Here is a 22,936-nt window from a genome sequence, read left to right as displayed (position 1 = left end):
ATAATTCTTCTGCTCTACTCTGTGCTAATTAGTCCTCAACTGGAGTGTTGTGTCCAGTTCTGGGCGCAACAGTTCAGAAAAGATGTGGACAAATCGGAGAAAATCCAGAGAAGAGCAACAAAAATGATTAAAGGTCTAAAAAACATGACCTATGAGGGAGGGTTGAAAAAAATTGTGTTTGTTTAGTCTGAAGAAGAGAAGACTATGGGAGGATATGATAACAGTTTTCAAGTACATAAAAGGTTGTTACAAGGTGAAGGGAGAAGAATTGTTCTCCTTAATGTCTGGGGATAGAACAAGAAGCAATGGGCTTAAATAGCAGCAAGGGCAGTTTAGGTTGGACATTAGGAAAAACTTCTTAACTGGTTCTGTGGTCTTAACTTGACCTTCCCTGGTCACTTCCAGTCCTATGTTTCTGTGATTCAGGGTAATACACTGCTCAAGGAAAATAACATTAGCAACATAATGAAGCTCAGAATAGCGCTTGATGTGCAACCTGTACTCGTGTGAGTTCTGCTGTGGCAGAAGCAGGCCTCTGTCGAAGATCTTAATCTGAAGAGAGAAAACACTTCGAGAACTACAACTAAGACCATTTAGAAATGCAGAACATTTTCCTTTTGTTAATTTTTTTCATGCATGGTGGGTATTTGAGGATTGTTATGATTAAAGCAAAGGCCTGGTACTCAGGAGATCTGGGTTCAGTTATTGGCTCTGCCACAGACTTTGCTATGTGACCTTGGGCAAGTTATTTAATATCTCTGTGCCTCAGTTATAAGCAGGAGGAAGGCCTCTTGGTGAAGGCCTATAGCTCTGAGTTGGGACACCAGGGCTTCTATTCCTGGCTGTAGCACGGACTTATTGGGACACCTTGGTGAGACACTGAGGTCCTGATTGTGCTCTCACACTAGTTTTGGCAGGTGTAATTCTATTCAGTTCAGTGAAGTTATTCTTGATTTAGTATGGTGCAAGTGAAAGCAAAATTAGGCTCTTCTGTGTGACCTCAGATTCCTCATCTGTAAAGTGCAGATAATGATGATTACCTGCTTCATAGAAATATTGAAGCTAAATTAATAAAGTACTACATATTTATAAATTGTTCCCACAGCCTCAGATGAAAGATGCTATTTAAGTGCAAACTTTTATTATTAATTCAGAAAATACATTATCTGTACATTCAGGAATAACTGCTTCTGATCAATAAATAAATAAAATAGGTTTTTATAAATTCTGTTGGAGTTGCTCAAAAAAAGAAAGTAGCTACGCAGAGGGAGGGGAAAATATTATGTTCTCTACTGTGTGCTGTAAATGAGTAGTGGTGAGCTCTGTTGAGACCATGTGGGTGGTGAAAGATACAGTGCTGCTATGTTTAATTATATAGAGCTATTGATTTTCCTGAGTACTGTTTTTAAGCCAGATGAAATTTATAGAGGGTTCATGAAGCTGAACTCTGTCATGACACTATCTTGTTCTGTCTTTCATCCTTGAAGCTGTATTGATCCTCAAGGAAAGGTAGACGAGGCACATAAAAGTGATCACATTATCTGCCTTGTATATATCCTCTCTCCGGTATTTTTCTCTTTGTAATCCATCACAGCCCAACATGGTTCTGGCCTGGTAGCCTCGTGACCATGGAGGGAGCTCAAGATCAATATCTTATCTGCCATAAGAGTACATAGTGCTACACACCATAGTTTGTGCTGAACAATTAACAAATCCACACCCCAAGAAATTAACAATCCCGTTGGCCTGCTAAACCCAGGGTTGTGAGTTCAATCCTTGAGGGGGCCATTTAGGGATCTGGGGCAAAAATTGGGGATTGGTCCTGCTTTGAGCAGGGGGTTGGACTAGATGACCTCCTGAGGTCCCTTCCAACCCTGATATTCTATGATTCTATGATTCTATGAAATCAGAATAAACAGACATGGTGTTTTATGGGTGTTGAGGCAAGCATGCTTTACAGAGAAGGGAGGGTTTAGACTTGTTTTCTTTTGAATGATTATAGTGCAAGAACTTGACGTATGTTAATTGGGATTTTATTCCAGACATATACTATTGGGTGGGACGCAGAAAGTCATGGAATCAGGAGTGGGCATAGAAGACAAATGGGGCAATGAGGAGAGGACATGGTTGGAGATTAAGGAACATGAGATAATGCTGGCAAGAAGGGTGAATAGACAAATTTATCTCCCATCTTACCCTGCTGCTGCTATTTCATTGATTGTTACTATATTTACATACAAAAACACATTAAAAGAATGTTGTTTATTTCATTTTCAAGCACTCAAAAGTTACTAAATACTTTACAACTGTAACTCCACTCCCTTGTGTGTATGCATATGGCGGTCTTTATTCTGTGATCACATACTGTTTTTCCCCAGGATCCTGCCTCATTCAGTGCAAAGGATGGTCTAAACTTAAACCCCTTTTATTTTAAAAGCATCCTCCTTTAATGGCAGACCATTACATTACTACAGATCATTGAGGTTAACAGGAAGGTTCACAATGACTTCACTTAAGAGAATCTTGCAGACTGTAGTGTGTGGGAGGAGAAGGATGGAGATGTGCAATGCCTTGAAGGTGAGGACAGGGAGCTTGAACATTATATGAAAAGAGGGATAAAAATTCAGGGTGGGGAGAGATGAAATGTCAGAATGATGGGAGAGGATGGTGACTGTAAGTGCAGTATTTTGGAAAGACAGGGAAAGTGAATAATAAGGAGGTGGGGGAAGAAAAAGCTGCAGTTAAAGTAGGCAGGTTATGTTTGGTCAGTGAAGGCTCCTAAAGCTACGTGTATCCCAGTACACTCATATGTGTCAACACTAGTTTGCCACAGTACTATTCTTTATAGCCATATATCCGTGAAAGTGAAAAAAAAGAAAATAACAGAGCTTGTTTTTAAGATGTTATGCTTTTTTTTTCTCCTCCCAGGAACCACTACCGACTTCAAGAACCTATAGGCTACTAAAGTCTTTTTGTGTTCTGGCAGTGTGCATTGCAGTAACTCTTTACTTTTACACTAAAGCCTTTGAAACTGGCAAACTCTGAATCTCGCTGTCTGATGGAACACTTCAGTAGGGACAGAGTTTTTTCTTTACAAAGACCTCTCTTTTAAAACACCTCCTTTTCTTTCCTAGAGTTCTGCTCGAGTGCTCTCCAGCTCTTCGTATTCTCTTTGTGATCACGTAATCAATACGTATATTACAGCTGAGGTGTATGTTCCTAAACTACCCCTAACTAATTCTGAGAGCAAAATTTAACTGACATAATCTCACGAATCAGTTACATTATCACACGAATCACATACTGTAGTTATAGTATGAACACAACTGTGCTGTTAACCTACTTCACACTGTCCTTCCCTACACCCATCACTTGCCCACTCATCTCTATCTAGCAATGAATTATAAGAAAACTTCCTTTCATTACGTTCAGAATTTGTGTAGTTATTTAACTATTATTCCCTTTTTTAATTATTATGATGATGATGATTTTATTATTATTTTATTTTATTGGGCTATGCCGGCTATTCTGTTTGGTTCCCTGCGGAACTGGTGATTCCATTAAGCCAGTGGTCACCAGCCGATTGTTGAACTGCTCCTTACTACTGTCGAGGCTTCATGAGCCATGGGAGCAAGGGGTAGGCTGGGGTAGGTGCGACCGCGAGCTGCTGCCGGCTGGGAGAGCAGCCTGAGGCAGAAGCCTCCAGCTCGCATGATATTCCAGGCAGGACTGAATCTCCATGAGATGAAACTTAAAGAATAGAATAACCTGGAGTCTCTGGATTCCATTTGGTGCTCTAAAAGGAGAACAGCCATGTCTGTTCAGGTGTCCCTGATCGACCTCACCGAGGTCTGCCAGGAGCACCCAGGAGATGTATGACGGCTATCCGTCCTACTGCACCATCTGCCACAAAGGCAAGGAGCTGCTGCTGTGTAGCAATGCAGTACCGTGTCTGCCAGCAGCACGCAGGAGACGTATGGTGACGGTGAGCTGAGCGGGCTCCATGCTTGCCGTGGTATGGCGTTTACACGGATAACCCAGGAAAAAAGGCACGAAATGATTGTCTGCTGTTGCTTTCCCGGAGGGAGGGAGGAAGGAGGGCCTGACGACATGTACCCAAAACACCCGCGACAATGTTTTTGCCCCATCAGGCATTGGGAGCTTAACCCAGAATTCCAATGGGCAGCAGAGACTACAGGAACTATGGGATAGCTACCCACAGTGCACCACTCTTTTTAAGTCAATGCTAGCCACAGTAGTGAGGACGCACTCCACTGACTTAATGCGCTAAGTGTGGACACACACAATTGACTGTATAAAATCGGTTTCTAAAAATCCACTTCTACAAAATCGACCTAATTTCATAGTGTAGACAAGGCCCAAGAGCCTGTGGATGTGAAAGACACTTCCCGGGAATGGGGAGAGTGACAAACCGTGAGTACTTCCAGCTGGAGGAGGGAGGGATTGTCTGTGTGGGACTGTGGAGTACTAGGGGATTGTATCTGAATAGCCCAGTGGGGAGCCTAGAATTCTGTTTTCCTCTAGAGCTAGTTCTGGCACTGGACTCTGCTACACTAGCAATTTTCTGAAGTTAGTCCTGCTTATTTGCTTATTCTGCTGGCATCTGCAGCTGCTCTTACTGGCTCCCATGCTCTCCTTTACATTCTTTTCCCCTCCAGGGGAGCCTGGGAGAGCAGCTGCAGCTGCTGGGGAAAGAACTGGTAAGACCCTGCTGACAAGAGCAGCTCTAGAGGAAAGCCATGTCTCCTGCTCCTCTGGTGGCTCTTCAGAAGTAGTCACCTTATTGCCTTGAATACTTATTCAGCTCTCTATGTGCTCCTCTCCCCAGACTGTGTGTTTGTTGCCTGCCCTGTAACCTGCTGTGGTTGGATACCCTTACTTTGCAGGAGAACTGTCTGGCATTTCTGGTCTCCAAAATCAGTGCACCTCGGCTGGAATTCTGATGGTCAGTTCTTTGCCCTTTCCCTGATGAGTCCTGCAGGAGTGTACCTCAGCAGAGCCCCACGCACTGTCTCTTACCGGGAAGTGGAAGCAGGGACCTGGAAACAACGAATAGCTAATAATCTATTAAAATAAGAATTATTTACTATAACCCCTTTTGCATGGGAGATAGGGGAGGAACTATTACAGTAGCTATTTCTATGAGAACTTTTAAAAGTGTTGTGGTATAAAACAGTAGGATAAATAAAGCAGGGTGAAGGACCAACATTTTAATGAGATATAAATAAGGTCCATAGTTTCTGCAATTCCCTGGTCACAGAATTGGCCACATAATCTACCACCTGTCCCAGAATATGGCTGCACAATATCTAAAGTTTCATTTTTAAAAGATTAATTTTCTAGTTCTTATGGTAGGGATTGGCAACCTTTGGCCCGCAGCCTGTCAGGTAAGCCCCCTGGCAGGCCAGGCCAGTTTGTTTACCTTCCGCGTCCACAGGTTCAGCCGATCGCAGCTCCTACTGGCCGTGGTTCACCATCCCAGGCCAATGGGGCCTGCGGGAAGCGGCGTGGGCCAAAGGATGTGCTGGCCGCCACTTCCCGCAGCCCCCGTTGGCCTGGAGCAGTGAACCGCGGCCAGTGGGAGCTGCGATTGGCTGAACCTGCAGACGCGTAAGGTAAACAAAGCGGCCTGGCCCGCCAGGGGGCTTACCCTGGCGGGCTGCGAGCCAAAGGTTGCTGATCCCTGCCTTCTGGTTACAAAGAAAACCTTCCAAATGCGTAGCTCTGAGAGGTGTCAACTGCTCCCATTCACTTTAATGGGTGTTAATGTGCAAACTTAGTAATGACCATTTAAATGTCAGCATCTTTCACTATTTCTCTGAACATGTTAGCAAGCATCCCAATCCGGATAACAACGCTCTATGCATTGTTGTTAGAGGCAATCAGGGGAAATGGAGCTGAGAGGTCGAGTGCTGCTGCCCCCACCCCCTTCCAAAATTGTCACCTACTAAGCTGCTCAAAAGAGAGAGTGAAAGAGAAGGGGAGAGAGTAAGGATGGTTAGGGTGCTGCTCACCTCAAACTTGAAAGACTGGGTTCAATTCTGTGCTCTGCTATGCACATCCAGGGTGACTTTGGGAAAGTCACTTAGGCTATGGCTACACTACGGCCACCCCCCTGAGTAGCATAACTTATGCCAACATAAGCGCCGGTGTGGACAGTGCTCTCCCGCCAACATAGTTACCACCACTCACGGGGGGCTGGAGTAAGTAAACTGCTGGGAGAGCTCTCTCCTGTTGGCTTAGAGCAGCTACACTAGAGAGCTTACGGTGGCATGTCTGCATCAGTGCAGCTGCGAAGCCGCAAGCTCTCTCATGTAGCCATAGCCTTAGTCTTTCTGTGCCTGCAAAATGGAGATAATAGCTCTCCCCTATTTCATAGGGTTGTTCTGAAGATATGTATGTTAGTGATTGTGAGGTATTCAAATACTGCAGAGATGGGGGCTATATAAAGTACTGAAAATAGATTGGAGCATCCCCTCCCCAGTTCCACAATTCTCATTTGCCTCCTGAGTGCCAAAATCCCCTGTGCTGCTGCCAAAGTCTTCCCTGATTTTTGAAAGTGTTGTCAATATAAAATTCTGCAACATGTTGAAAATATGGCAGAAGTGTAAAATGAAAAATAAATTTTGAACTGAGATTTGTATTGAAATTAATATTAGAGTAAATAACACAGGGTGCTAGAGAATCACTCTCCTGATTCTGTGATTGCTCATATTTAATTCAGTAAAAACCTCCTAGTTTTGATTTCACTTGGAGCTACTGCAGAAATGTCACAGCACCAGAAAATTCAGCACTACTTTGCCACTGAAATCAACTACAGAATTTAGGTCCTCAAAGTGTGTTTTAACACTGTTGTCCCCAAGTATCAGTACGCCAACCTTCTGATATTCTCTCCCACTGCATAGTCCTTGCAGATTGCCTTCCTTTTCAGCAGCTGGAGACAGAGCTGTGGAGGAGACTAGAGCACCAGTAATAGTAGATTATTTGCTCAAAGCCTCATCAGTTGTGATTGTTTTCACCTTACTATGCCAGAGTTTTGGTACAGTATAGCTAAGTAATCATTTTCTTCTCTTATGACAGCATTGGTGAAGTCTACACCTGTGGAACTGTTCAGTGGGGGGTTTTAATTGTAAAGGACTTTTTTTTTTTTTTAACTGCAAAGAAGGAAAATTCATAATAATCAGAGCAAGCTGTCTGGCACATTGAGGGAGATACTGTCAGGGCAGTAGGTGTTAAATGCCTTCTCATCCTTTGTGGACTTTTCTTGCTAAGATGGATTTTAAGAGAGCCGAGTCTGCCCACTTCTTATGGGGTGGACTGTTGCGCTTCTTGGTTGGTAAAAGCCCCAGTTCACCAAGGCTCTTCAGAACATGCCTAAATGTGGTCATGTGAGTAGCCCCATTGAAGTCAGTTTTTCAGTTGACGTACACATAGTTTGAGTGAGCAGATAATTTTGCTTTCAGTGTAGAATTACAAGGGAGGGAAGTGACCTTTTTTCAGTAGACATCGTAAATCTTAATTTACTAAGATGCCCTGGTAGATGAAAGACAGTATCAAGACTAGGAGACTCTGGTCTGGACTTTTGCTTCCTGGCATACAGGAGGTTTCTCCTTCTTTGAGTTAATTTTTATAGCAGCGTGGAGTGCCAAAGTTGTTGACCAATAACCAGTGAAGTTGGTGGGTGGTCAGCTACCATAATATAATATCAGAGGAAAATATGAAGAACATTCAGAAGAAAGTCTGAGGAAAAATCCCAAATCCCTTGCTACCGAAGTTCTGATCAACTGAGCCACTCTGGAAAGTGTGATGACCCCTCTCTCAAGAGGCCCCTTATGAAATGATGGACAAGCCAGGTTAGGCAGCTTGCCCTGATTGCCTAGAGGCATGGACTTTTGGGAGTTTTTTGTTTGTTTGTTTTTTTAACTTGCTGAGGCCAGCTTAATCCTGATCAGTGTAATTTATTTTATTCTGTGTGTCTGCAGTAACAGTTACTTGGATCACTGCTAGTTAACTAAAAGGTCAGTGCATAGTTTCTGTATGTTTCCTTTAAAAAAAGAAAAGAAAAGGTTAACATGACAGCTACAAAATGTTACCCAAAAACACCTGAAGAGAGTTTTTGCTGAAGCAAAGAGTAACCATTTCCCCATTGTTTATTATTTTATTTGCATTCATATAACAAACAGTAAAACTAGCTTCACTTCAGGGTCCCTGTCTGTAGCTGGAGTTGGGAAATATAGCTCAACAATTTAATATGCTATTGTGAGAATTACATTTTTAGAAAGTAATGCAGGAAAAATACTGTTTGGGATTAGATTCACAATTCACCTTTCAGTACTATTCAGTTTTCTGTGGTGTTCTGTGCAGGTATGAAACATTTATTTCGTAGCACATGTACTTAATCTTTGTTCACAACTATACTCGGAACATAGATGGTACTCTTTGACAATGGCAAAACAGATTTAAAAATAAAACACCTTTGGATTTGGGCATTCTGAATTTCTTTAAGAGGCTGATACAAGTTGTTTTTGTAATGGAGCAGATAATAAAGTACATTCGCACTCCCCTGGTTTAAGTAATCTCTCTGTTTACCAGTAGCACTGGTGTCTTTGTCTGTTATCAGCATTGTTGCCATCAGCGACAGATTGGAATTGTTTTAGGGGGAGGGGAAGGAGTGCACAATCAGCTGGTCTGAATCTAATCTTATTGATGTAGACTTGATCCTTACTAAAAGCAGCTGCCAGGGCCTGATCCTGCGCTAATTTCAAAGTAATGGCCAGCAGCCCATTGACGTTGTAATTCTGTCACGTGACTTAAGCGTACAGACTCTGGATATCCTTTCCAATAGTGTGTGTGTCTTACTGGGTGAATAGTACAGCATAATATGACCTGGTTCTGGTCACTTTAACATTGTAAAACGATGCTATGCCTCAGTGACTCTAGATGCTTTAGTCCATTATGTATGCAGTGTGAATCGGTCCATGTGTAGCAGAGAGATATGCTCATGGATTCTGATAGAGCTGTCTTTAATTTCTAGAACAGACTTTTACTCAAAGTAGTTACTGCCAATCAAGCTGGTTTCTATATGTAGTAATGCTTGTTTGAGTTCATGTTATAGTTGGGAGTATGAGATTATTTAAGAACTTGTGGCACCTTAGAGACTAACCAATTTATTTGAGCATGAGCTTTCGTGAGCTACATCCGATGAAGTGAGCTGTAGTACTAAGGTGCCACAAGTACTCCTTTTCTTTTTGCGAATACAGACTAACACGGCTGTTACTCTGAAACCTATTTAAGAACTGTTAACTGTGGAAGGTAATGGGGGAAACATAAACCAGCTGACTGGCAGTTTAGTTGCGGATCCTGGACAGTAGAAATGTAAAGTGTTGCTAGTGTGAACGTTTGATTGATAACAAACTAAACAATAAATCTTGAGTCATTTCTGATCTTGGATCCTTGGGCAGGTATGTGAGATCAGAACCGAGTCCTTATTTGTTAATGATATTTGTAAAAGAGAAATTCATTTCTTTAATCTCCTATTACTCTGCACTTCTACAAGTCCTTTACTCCAAGGATTTCAAAATAATTTGTAACCATTAATCCTTCCAAAATTACCTGTGAGGTAGGAGAACATTCTACTAATTTTATAGATCAATAGACTGAGGCACAGAGAGGATAAGTAACTTGCCTACATTATAACTCCTGTAAAGCAAATCTGGAAATGGAACCCAAGAGTTCTGATTTCAGTTCCTTGTTTCTAACTACTATATATTTAAATTTTTAAATTTACATTTACTCAATATCTTGGTAGTGATTTCATCTTATTTCTACAGTTGTCAGTTTCCTTCTCCTAAAGCTCTAGAAAAGCTAAGAAAGTGTCTGTTATAACAAAAGGAAATAAGCTGAATTGAATACATTTGATTTGGGAAATCTGTTTTGTGTCTGCTGTAACAGATTGCCTATTACAACCACATCCGTTCTGAGGAGTATACTCTTTGGACTCTTTCCTACTCGTTTCCCCAGTGAGATTTCAGACTACAGCAAGACTGACAATGAAACACGTCTGCTCCTATTTCTTATGTTGAAATCCACAGTGAAACTGTTTTTTCTTAAGAGTTGTGGTGTTCATAGATTTAAGGCAAGCTCATGGTAAAATGTTTGATATTTATTCCAGATATTAGTAGGGGTGGAGATGAGTTAGAACTATTCTGCATGAAGGTACCTGGGTTTATAATCCTTTGGACACTTTTTGTTAGTTCCATTTTGTGGTTGGCTGCCATGGCAGTGACTGAGCGCTTGTCTACATGGGGAATTATTCCAGAAAAAAGTTACTTTTATTCCAGAATAGTGTCCACACATGGGACTTATACCAGCAGATCTGTAGCAGAATAGTTACTCTGCTATAGCTATGCCAGTCAATTTCCCTGTGTAGACAAGTCCTAATCCTCCCCTTTGAGCAGTGATGTGATCTCCCTTGGAGATCATGTTTCAGTGGGAGGGGAGGGGGTTTCATTAAATTTTCAGTTGTAGTGCTAATATTGTCATTCTGCAAGCAAAAGTCCGTTTGAATTTAATGGCAATTTTAAGCATGGATGCAGCCTACCTAAGGTAATTCACAGCTGGAACTGGCTTGCTCACGCTGCATCGTATTTTCTCATTTAGTACGTATGTGCAGGACTTCTCGTTATTTAGTGCTCACCTGTGTCAAAGAAACCATATCCCATAAATAAGACTATGTTTCTGTTTAATCCCAATTTGTTTGAATTTGGGTTTACCCGAAAATTGGTTGCATCTCCCGGGCTCCCACTGACTGACATGCCATTCTGCAAAGCTCTGCATTGCTGCAGGAGCAGAGCTTGAGGCTTCAGCCTTGTGTGGAACTCCTAAGCTCCTTGGGATTTCTAAAGAGCTAAAGCTAAATACCTTGGAGATCCCAAGTACAGAACCCTCAGTTTTTAAAGTTTGTTTTGTGTTTTTATACAAAGGTATTTATTAATTGTACCTAAAGGTTTAGCTGGTGTTAGTGATTGATATTTTTTATGATAAAATAACCTGTTTCTGCCAGCTCAGAAAAGATCACATGGAAGTTTGCTGTAGTTTTATGGCTCCCTAGCAAAACCTGTGGAAGAATCAGCCTCTCAAACTGTGGAGTAGCATATGGGTAGAAGATTAGCACACCAGAGGACTGCTTCTCTTTAGAACTAGGAGCTAAAAACCTCAGTGTAAAAGGGGAATGTGACATGCTGCTCATGTCCAGTTTATATTTAGGAGTGGATCGGGAAGCTCAGAAATCAGACTATTATTTATCTTTGTAATAAACAGACAAATACACTGAACAGGAATCCTCCTCAGACATCACAAAAGAAAAACACCGAGGAAAGTGAAATGTTTTTATAAAGAATAATCTGCTATCTATAATGGAAACTGGAAGACAGTCAAGGAAGAGCCATTTGCCACTTCTTCTGAAGAGCAGGGCTGTGGACTGTTGCCAGAATATCGTTTGAATGGGCCATAACCCAGAAACATGGCAGAGTGCAAAATGTTTCCACCCAAAGAGTTATGGAGAAGTCTTTATGAGAATAGTTGTCATTTTGCATAGGCTCAGCAGACACAAGTCTTTCCATACAGATCTTTCTCCAAATAAAAATATATAAATCAGGGATTTGGAGCTCCGCTCTGACTCCGCTCCACACGCCAACTCAAATTAATTAACTAACTAAAAAAGTGCATACTGTAATTTTGAAAAAACATTATTTTTATTCAGACTTTTAAAACAATTTAAATGTCATCGGCAATGATACAAACTAGAATCATTCATAATTCATTCTGTAAAAAAATATTGCAGCAATCAAGTAGTCTTTCATAGCCTGCCGCAAATCATTTAAAATTAACTTTAAAGCTAAAAACAGTCGCTCTACAGTAGCTTGAGTTGTTGGCATGCTCGAAGCAATTCTACAGGCAGCCTGAATGCATTGTGGGTGGTGAATGGCCTCAAAAACAGACTTAACTTTTACCCTACCAACAGACTCCATCGCCTCACAATCTTTCCGAATGTTTCTCTCGAATAATGCTTCATTACAGTTATGAATCGCAGAAACTCGCCAGCATCTTTCTTGTTTATCCAGTTCCTTTTCGAAGGCGTCATCTTCTGAAGAATTGGTGCTTGAATTATCTCCATTTCCTTGTGGTGGTTGAAGACGTCTCGGGGATGGATGCTCAAACAAATTCAGAGTGGAGACAGAAGTTTGAGAACAGCCTGTTATTTCTGAAGGATGTAACTTTCTGAAACTGCAAATTCGATTGTTGATGACTCCTTTTGTTGTGTTTCATTTTCTTCAACCTCTTTTGCTGAGTTCAAATGTAGCAATAGATTTTGTTTTTCGAGTCGTCGAGCAATATCAAGGAGCCCTTCCTTTGCCTTTGGTATGTCCCTTGAGGTAAGAAGAATCAATACCGGGGGTCAACATAAACTCCAGCAAGGAAATTAATATTGTCAAAAAGCTTCTCTTTGCATTTCTGCATGGAGGATAGAATTCTTTCTACAATTTGTCCACTGTTTTCTTGCAAGAATTTTGACAGTTTTCACCATTCCTTCATTAAAACTTCTGGGGTTACATCAACAGCTTGAAGATTCACAGTTGTTTGGTTTGGCTTTGCCAAGAGGTCTCACAGGTTCTTTTCATCCCATTCAGCTTTTGTTATCTTGAGTTCTCTTGTTCCAGCAGCAGCCACTTGTTCACAGTAAGATTGAAAAACAAGAAGCTGATCAGTCATTGCAAATGTTGAACCCCAGCGAGTCACAGTATCCAATGATTGAGTTACCCCATGTAGATCAAGCAGAACACTTTGAATACTTGGGGTTCGTAGTTTGACAACGACTTGTTGAATTTTTGCCAGAAATTTCTTTGCATGTTCTTTGTTCAGTCCATCCCAGATTACCAACTGAAGAGTGTGAATACCACACCTCATCAGTTGGACTTTTGAGTCATTTTCATGAAGCCATGTTGGAAGTATGAGGCTAGGGTCATTAATCCATTGCGCAGCAGCATCCATGTTGAGTTTGATTTCATCCATTCCTTTAGTTCCTTCATCAGGCAAAATAGCTTCAGTTCTGTCCACATCCCTGTTCTTAGAGGTAGAAATGGTTTCATTATCCTCGCTAAAATTTTTGACGGCACACATCATGTTTGCTGCATTGTCAACGCAGATGCTCAGCACTTGCATTTCACTAATCCCAAATTTTTCTAAAATAGCTTTTACTTGACTTTTCACGTACGAAGAATTGTGACGGTGTCGATTATGTCCAAGGTTTTTACCACAGCTTTGTCTTTTCCTTCTTCGTAGTACTGAGCATTGATTGCAAGGAAATTTCTGTTTCCATGGGTTACCGCATCCATTTTCAGATAGCACATTTTTGCTCCAAAGCTTTCTTGAACTCTTCGCTACTACACTCAGCTGTGCTGACAACTAAATGACAAACCGCATCGTGCCCTGTCAAAACACCAAGCTGCCAACCCATTTCACCTGCAATTTTTTGGAATACTTTGTTCTTCAGCCTGAAGGTAGTGAGCAGCGTTGAACTCAAGCAAACCATTTCCATCAGCCCTTCACAGAAAGTACTGGCATCTATGGTGACTGTAACCTTTGAGGACTTCAAATACGAGTCAAGTTTTGTTTGCTCAATTTTGGGTTTCTTTTCTCCAGGAGTTTTCAAAGAGCCAGATGAACGTCGTTTAGCCGTGTCAGCTTTCTGTTTTGCCTCAGCTTTCTGGTCCTTTTTTGTAACCAGAGCCGCATAGTTTTCAGGATGGTTACGTTTTACATGCCGCCAAAGGTTGAAACTCTTCACAGCATTTACTTCACTTGTCTTGAAGCTGTATGGTTTGAGCTCACCATTCACTTCCTTTTCCACCTTGCACGTTGCCGATTTCTTCTTTGTTTTCCCCAAAAGCCCAAATTTGGGCTTTTCAAAAGAAATTCTTTTCCATAAATTGGCTATCGATCATGCGGGGCAGATTTGATTTTTTTGTTGAAGCCATGGCCAAATCTTCTTGTGCTGCTACCCATCCAAATGTGTCTTGTTATGATCTTCAAAAAGCAATGAACAAAAGCATTACATTTTTTTATAATGTACCTGCTTATGATATCTTAACCACTTAAGGTACTTCAAATTTATTTTGGATTTTCTGGACAAAAATGATCGTATTTTCTTTTTACACAAAATTATTATTAAAGTATATTTTAATATTTTAACATGTTTCTTTCAGTTTTAATGAAGTAAGAAGTATTTTTAATATCCATAATACACATTTTTATTTATAAATTGCAAGTTAGTTTTTCTTATAAAATTTTGCGGTAAAAATATTTGAAATATTTTCCAAGTTTTTAATTAATATCTCAAAAATGCTTTAATATAGATATATCAATGAAATTTGCTATGTGCCGTAGCGTTAGTATGTGCTATCGCTGTTCTACAACATTAATTGTTGGGAAGTAACGAGGCTACGCGTTACAAGGTTGAAAATAAACTTTAATGGGAAAGCGGATTCAAATTGCAAGCTCTTTTAGTAAAGAGCAAATTTTCGGAAATATGTTTTTGCTTCATCAGCCTGAATAGATTATACAAGCTAGAACCTGTTATTTGCTCTATCTTGTATAATGTTTCCAGCCTGATGAAGGAAAAACATATTTCCAAAAATTTGTTCTTTTTACGAAAAGGATTGTGCTTGCAATTTGAATCCACTTTCCCGTTAAAGTTTATTTCCAACGTTCTATCATACAACATCATTCAAATAAAATTATTTAAACTACAGGCATCATGAACTGCGGGGGACTGGGCTAATTTTATTTAATATTTTTTAAATCTTCGACTCTTTAACAGATACGACCCTGGAATATGATTTAATGCTAAAACATGCATTAAAATGGTACTCTTAATTTATTTTGTATAATCGTTTCTGAGAAAATTTGTTTAAAAATGTTAATATGCTTAGATTCTTAGAATGATACAAACAATTTTACTTATTACTTATTTTTCAACTTTGGAACCATAAATTTTAAACTTAATAATAAATAATAACCAAAAATTATTAACTTATTATGGAACATAATATTACCACTCGTAGCCAGGGGCAGTCGAAGACAAGCCTTTCTTGAAATAAAAACCACCAACCGCCAGTTCGGGACACCTGTGGTTTAAATAATTTTGGATAATGTAATACGCTAAGACACAGACATAATTTCTTTACTTTATATTAAAGCGTTTTTGAGATATTGATCAGAAATTAACTTTTCATCACCTCCTTGAAGGGACTATAGCTCCCTTAGAAAGAATTTTAGGACACGTGTTCACAGAAACGTTTTTTCTTAAAATGACCAAACAGTCACCCCCAAAGTTGTGTTGGACATTTTCCAATCACTCTGGATATATCACATAAATCATTCCTAATTTATGCAAAAATGTTTACTATATATTTATATGCCTGCTGCATGCGTAAATTTTTTCGGTAAATTTAAAATTACAAACAACACTACTAAAAGACCGTTGGACAGATGACAGATAAAATAAGTCCACCAGAGTGATACGGGAGCATGTACAATGAACAAATGTACCGGTAACGGGAGCCCGTGTGAGAAATAAGCTTAAATGGTTAATATCTCTTGTGATATCTTAATATATCAATAAAAAACACATTTTTTTTTGCAATATACTTGTTTGTGAGAACTTTAAATGTTGCGTCTTGCATCACGCTTTTCCGTAATTGCAGCACTCATCACGTCTCATTGGTCAACCCTTACAAAAGAAGTATCAACACATACTTATCTAACTAATCTACACGAGTAAGTACTCGCCTAACCTTGGCACAAGGGTGGAAGCAGTCTGCAATGTTGCCTGATGTCTGATAATTATCTGATTCTTTAATAAAACATATCTCCAAAAAACTTTGGCCAAAATCAAGATTTAATGTACAGATACAAAATTACAAAGTGAGAATAACTGTGACTTATTACGTAAAGTGGTAAAATAGATGTTAATATCAGTTGTTATACAGTCTGAAACTTTTTGGCACCTTTAGGACTTTCTTGCTAAATATAATTCATTTTGGATTGAAAATGGAAAAAAAAAACTGGAGCACTCAAGTTTTTCTGTGCTCCAGCTCTGTTCCAGCTCCAGCAAAAACCTACAGCTCTACTGCTCTGCGCTCCAGCTCCAGGCTCCACCCCAAAGCCCTGGTTAAATAAATAAAATATAAATTAAAAGTGTAAACTTCTGTGGTTACTCTTTAAGCTTCTTAGAAGATATTAGAAATAATGAAGGGCAAAATGGATCAAAATTACAGAAGTAGATGTTCTTTTAAATTGAGGATAGTCATCTGGGCTACTAAGGGCCTTTGGGAAAAATTTCTTAAATCTTGAGGAGGACTCAGGCCCCCATCCTTCAAATGCGCGCACATGGAGGGTGGTTGTGTCCACATGGAGCCCCAGTTGCAGGCCTGGCGGGAGGGGCAGGGGGGCTTAATCCTTATTGAACTAACAGCAGCTTATTCTGATCCTGCCAGTGACAGTCAGTAGAATTGCAGTTATCTTTATTTGTGCAGATTTTGTCTCATCTAATACATTACCAAATTAAAGATGATTATTTATAGCAGGCAGTGTAGGCAAAAAGGGATTGCTTTGGTGCCTGATTACCAGGGTGACTTATCATTATAGGAGTTTTTCATTATTATTTTTGCACTCTGTGCTCCTAATCAAAATCAAGCTTTAGTGGGATATTAATGAAGGCTTGAAAACCTTGGTAGTGTCCCAGTACACATGAAAGTTAGTTAAATAAGTGTATTTGGGACCCTGGAAGTTGGAAAGGAATCTCCTCTTTACTGTATCTGAAAAATGGTCTGACAGGTTTTTGTTTTGTTTTTTTTCCAAATGGGGATCATCTCACATCAGAAATGTATTCAGTAGTGATATATTGATTCTAGAGATGGGTTTTAAGACAAAAGTAACTTTAGGGGTGGGGGAGGGAGAATTCCAGGAAACGGCAATTATAAAAATGTCAGCCATGTTTATTCTTCATAGTATAACCAGATGACACCACAGGTGGTTTCCTGGCTTATAACATTTGCAAAATATTGTTCCACAATTGTAATAGAAAGTAAAATCTTGTCAGTAATTGAATGCTTTAAAGGGAAGCTTTGATATATTTATTTTAGTCTATGGGGAGTGGAAAGAGGGTCCACTCAGAATTGTGTAAATTGTTTTTTCAGAGGTATTCCTTGCTCCAGTTCCTTTGGCCATGAGGCTCAGATCTGAGAGTGCGAGAGGACTGTAGTACTCTTGGTTGAGAATAACTTTCCTAGTGAGCCCTACTAGCTTATGTATAGATTAACTTTGGTGTTTGCTTCAGAGGAGTGCTGGATTCCTTGCTTTGACCTATATACATTATAACAGTATGCAGTTTATAACATTTTCTTAAATTCAGTACATTGGTAGTTATTTATTTTCAAATCTTTTGATCCAAGGATAATTGCACATTTCTTGCAGGTTCTTTGTATTTTTGTGCCTGTGAAAAGAGCCAGATTGAGACCAAAGTCTGCCATTTTTCCACAGAGCAAGTGCAGTATGAGCAATGCAGTCAAACTTCCCCACTGTGCTGGAGAGACTACTGCTATAGATGCTTCAGTTTATATATCCATTCCTTCCTTGGCCTTTTTCCCAAGATTTCCAACAACTGTAGTAATTAGTGCTCATTATGATAGTAGCTTTTGTGACCACAAATAACTGGTTTCAGACCGCAAACGTACTTCACATAGGCCCCAAAACACCTCTGCTAGAAATGCCTTTTAGCACTAGTGTCTTGGGCTGAAGTTGAACAAGTGTCGTAGAAGTGAAAAGCTGTGTGTCCCTTTGCATGTCCTCTGAGTCCGACCTCTTTCTGCAGAGTATTAAACAGGATTGGCTCTGGGCTTTAAATATCTGAGACTATATGATGTAGTGATTTGGGGAGTCTCTTCACCAGAGCTATGGGATAATAAATGGGTTGGTAAACCTGGATTCAAAAATCAAGGGATATACATTTATAAATACAAAATAAAACATATACTGTAGCAGTGCATTGATTTATTTTGGGATTAGGATCAAAGGATATTCCTTAGAGCAGGGGTCGGCAACCTTTGGCACACGGCCCATCAGGGTAATCTGCTTGTGGGCTGCAAGACATTTTGTTTATGTTGACCATCCACAGGCACGGTCCCCTGCAGCTCCCAGTGGCCATGGTTCGCCGTTCCCGGCCAATGGCAGCTGTGGGAAGTGGTGGGCTGCAGGGACGTGCTGTCTGCTGCTTTCCGCAGCTCCCATTGGCCGGGAGCAGCAAACCACTGCCACTGGGACGGTCAATGTAAACAAATTGTCTTGCGGCCCGCCAGCAGATTACCCTGATGGGCCGCATGCCAAAGGTTGCTGACCCCTGTCTTATAAGTTTCTAACTGTATGTGGACCCTAATCTATGTGTTTCCTCAGGAGTATTGACAGAAGAATGTTCTTCCTTTGGAGACATGCCTTTTAAAACAAAATAATAGAAGAACGGGTGTGCTCATAGTCCCCCAAACTCTCCCTCTACTTCTGCCACAGAAATATGGACAAATACAGTAACCTTTAAAATGGCAAGACAAAGCTTTCTGTCTCTCCAGCAAAGAAACAGACGCCAGAGTTGAAGTTTCATATTATACTGTTTAAAATATCTATTTTCTGTGAACGAGGTCTGAGGAATGATTTGTTTAGTGAGGCTGACAGGCTGTCAGTTGGCTGTTCTACACACTACTTTCCAGCGTAAAAATAAACTGCAGATGTTCCAAGACAGATGTATCAAGATACTTAACTTTGGTTTTGGGTTTCCAGGTGTTCTGGGATTCACTAGGGATTAATCTCAGTGTTAGTGCTGAAAAAAACTGCATTCTCCATAACTCCACAGACTGAGTTTTGTGTGTGTTTAATACATTTTGACCTGTAACAACATTTTATTGTTTAAATACGAGAACGAAAACACATTGCTTGTCTTTTCTTCCCATAATAAGTAAACCAAAATAAGTTATTCATAATAGGTCCCCTGTTGTGGAAGATGTTGAGTACTCTTCTCTCGTCATAGGTGTTGGAACTAGTGGTGCTGGGGGTGCTGTCACACCCCCTGGCTTTTGAAGCAGTTTCCATCAAATACAGGGTTTACAGTTTGGTTCAATGGCTCTCAGGACTCCCACTATAATAATTGTTCCAGCACCCCCGTCTCCTGTTGTTTGCAATGGTTGTTGGAAATATTCGGCACCTAGCAGAGTGTATCGTCTAGGAGTTGTCCCACAATGTTGGACCTGTTGTTTTAACAACATAATTAATCTTCTTGCTGGAGTGATGGTTTTTCAATTAGCTTATAGTTGACCGCATGGAGCTGAGGTGGGGATGAGGAATCATCCAGATATTACTTCCAGATGAGTTTTAATTTATTTCCAAGGGCAAATAGAACTGTTTTACCTGTCTGAATTACTGTAACTTCAATTTAATAAAAAGAAAAGGAGGACTTGTGGCACCTTAGAGACTAACAAATTTGTTTGAGCATAAGCTTTCGTGAGCTACAGCTCACTTCATCACGAAAGTTTATGCTCAAACAAATTTGTTAGTCTCTAAGGTGCCAGAAGTCCTCCTTTTCTTTTTGTGAATACAGACTAACACGGCTGCTACTCTGAAACCTGTTCAATTTAATATGCTGCTGGGTTTTTAAAACAGAAAATAATGAGAATATTGTCTGTGTGTGCTTTGAAAAACTCAAGTAAGGGATGAACTTGGTGCAAGAGTGTAAACATGGCACTGACAGCTGTATTTCCCGCAATATGCTTGATGGCTGGCACTTGCATGACATATTGGCTTGTTCCTTCTTTGCGTGTAGAATATGTAACTGGATACAATTGGCTATGGTTCAACTAAAGTTACACTGTTTTGTGTATCATCTCATCACAGCTGCAAAGTAATTACTTCCAGCATTGGGTCTTCCACCTTGACAGGATGCTAAATGTGTAAGGAAGAGATGAGGCGAAGCTGATTCAATTTTGGCTTTTATAAATGCAAGATTCTCAACAACTTCAAGATTCAAGTCAGACCACTTTGTTCTCTTTTTAATTTTTAGTTATGTGATTCAGTGGTGTTCTTACATCATGCAGCATGATATGTAATGTGAAATTTGCTTTGTGAATGTAACAATAAGCCTGAGTGACTGTGTTCTTCAGGTCTAACCATGGGCCCAGCATGCATTTGAATCTGTATTCACTTACAAAATAACAAACTGGTGAGATTTCAGCAGAGCTAAAGCATGACTGGGTGGTATCCTAATAAAATACTAAGTCTTCTGAGGTCTTTTTTCCCTAGGAAAGCAGCAGGAGCTTGAAGCCGAGCACCAGGACATGTATGTCGAAGCTGATCATGACCTGCACCTAACAACACGACGTTCGGTACAACCCCCTGCAGAAAGACCCGGGGAGAGACGTATGGCTGAAATGAAGAAACTCTACGGTGTGGGTGCTGCCAAAATCCAAGCCATGGAGACTGCCATGCAACTTGCCTTTGATAGGAACTGTGATAAAAAGCAGCCCAAGTACTGGCCTGTTATCCCTCTGAAACTGTGAGGGATATCTTCTGTACTAGCAGTCCTGCGCTGCAGCTGTGGGTGCCCAGTCGGGCTACACAGCTCAATGAATGAATCCGGGGTCATCACTTATTCTCCTTCCCACCCTGCCAAGCACACTCCCCCCTCTTCTTTTTAATCTGTCTACCAGAGTTTTCAGAACCTATAGCATCTCCACAGAGAAGTGCTAAATTCTTGATTTGTAGTGTAGGGGTAGTGAAATTTTACTACTTTTTAAAATATATATTTTCACTAATTTAATGTTGATCTGCCTTGACCGTGCTTGCAGGAAATGAAATAGCGTTTGTTTGCACTTAGTGAGCTGGGAAGACTGTTCAGCAACACTAAAATCTCTACAAATGGTCCACTTATTTATTATTTTAGTAGCCTTGAGATCAACTTTAACACAGTACAGCTTGAAGTGTTGTGAACTCTGAACTCTCATCCTTGATTTGGGGATCCTGCAGTCAATTAGCCAGGGTACAAAATACTAAATTACTGTAGCACAGCCATTTGAATGCTTTTTGAAAGCTTTATAATAAGGCAGGAATTTTTTTATTCCAGTCTCAAACTTGGCAGGCAGAATTATATGAAAACATGAAAAAAGAAATTTTGGCCATTTTTATTATACAACTGTTTGGTTTAATTTTTCTTTTCTTTATGTATCAATCAATTAGACATTTTTGCTACCATGCCAGTGGAGAGGCTTAGGTTCCCGTTCTGTCACCCTTCACTCATATTGGGTAGCACCTTCCTCAACTAATAATTCCACTGATTTGTGAACGTACTGAGTAAGCAATACTCACTATGAATAAAGGAGGCAGAATTGAGCCCTTAATGTTGAAAAGTGAGTACTCTGGATATGTAATAGTGAAAATCCTTCTGAAAGGCAGCTATGTGTCACTATTGTATACTTAATTTGCACCAAAATAAGTCTGCGCCCAGTCAAAGTAATATGGACTTCAAACATTTTTCTGTAGAAAGAGTTGTATAAAGAATATGATGATTAAATGGCCTCTCTGTGTAATATGCAATATATTCATGCTACATCGTAAGTGGTTGCAAAGAAACATATTAGTATCTTAACTGTCATAAACACGGGTGACCCGTTTTTGGGTTGGAGAAGGCTGAGGCTGAAGTTCCAACAGTTTAATTTGCTCTAGCTACGTCCTGTACTTGCCTATATGGTCTAGCTGTTGTAGCATGTGTGGCATATAATAAACCACATTAATCTCTCTGCCCTTTGCTGTATCGAGGTAGACTAAAACAAATTTCAGATTTAACTTTGAATGTCCTTGTTTTTATCACTTGGTGTTACAGCTTCTTCAAAAGTACTTCTTTTTTTTTTTTCTTTTTTTTTTCATTCTGAACCCACTTCATTTTAGCATAACGTGAAGCGGTAAGATTGAACTCCTTGCAATTAAAAGCTTCCAGACTCCCAAGACTCATTACTGATCTAATTGAACTAACAAGCTCGTACACAGGGGAAAAAAATAAGTCGGGGTTGTGAAATGTAATCCTGCATTCGGTGTACTGAAATTTTGTCATGGCATGTTAGCGATCGACTATGAAATGTCAGGAATTAGTGTTTTTGTTAGGATCGCTCTTGGTTGACAGAATAAACTTTTATCTTCTCATAAAAACTCTGTGATAAAAATTATTTGTTTTTACACCCTGCCCCAGCTGTCTAACACTTTATTCAATGCCCAGGTATGGCAAACCTTCTCTTGCTCTCTCTGTTTGCCAGGGAAGGCTGCACTTTGCCAGGTGCAGCTTTAACTTAGTTAAGTTGTGAAAAGCACATATGGTGCAGATGAGGGCTTCACAGGAACCCTTGGCCCGCTCACTGCCTATCTGGTAAGGTGCAAAGTGGGTGAAGAGGGCTGCTGTGCTTTTTGAGGGAAGGGCATCTTCCCTTCCAGATCCATGTACAGATCTCTCTCTTCCCATGTGAATGGGGGACTCAGCTAGCTGCCCCTGCAACATCAGCGGCTATTTTGCTAGCTCAGGGATCCAAGTGGGGTTGGGGTGGAAGGTACACCCCCTCATACTTCTCTGCTCCTGAAGAGCTTGCCAGGGAATACACTCTTGGGATGTATATGTTTTTGTGGAGCCCCCTCCATGAAGGGGATCTTCTGTAAAGGAGGAGTAGGCCCAGGTGAAATAGATCTGAAATGCCTGGGAGTGAGAGGACAGGCTGCCAGGGGACAGTTAAAATGGAATTACAGTGGATCTGTGGAATTTAAATGCAGGTTTCAT

General features: G+C 40.3%; 1 protein-coding gene across 1 annotated transcript in view; it reads left to right on the top strand.

The window, feature by feature from the left end:
* The window catches only part of GEMIN8 (gem nuclear organelle associated protein 8), a 35,489-nt gene extending 13,169 nt beyond the window's left edge, over nt 1-22,320 (top strand). The window contains exon 4 of the mRNA XM_073355337.2: nt 20,422-22,320. Coding sequence (XP_073211438.1) covers nt 20,422-20,678 — 257 coding nt within the window. The 3' untranslated portion in view covers nt 20,679-22,320. The remainder of the gene's footprint in view (nt 1-20,421) is intronic.
* The last annotated feature ends 616 nt before the right edge of the window (nt 22,321-22,936 follow it).

This window comes from Lepidochelys kempii, chromosome 1 (assembly GCF_965140285.1).
Source record: "Lepidochelys kempii isolate rLepKem1 chromosome 1, rLepKem1.hap1, whole genome shotgun sequence".
In the NCBI taxonomy this organism is placed as follows: Eukaryota; Metazoa; Chordata; order Testudines; family Cheloniidae; genus Lepidochelys; species Lepidochelys kempii.
This window is presented reverse-complemented; position numbering and strand designations above follow the sequence as displayed.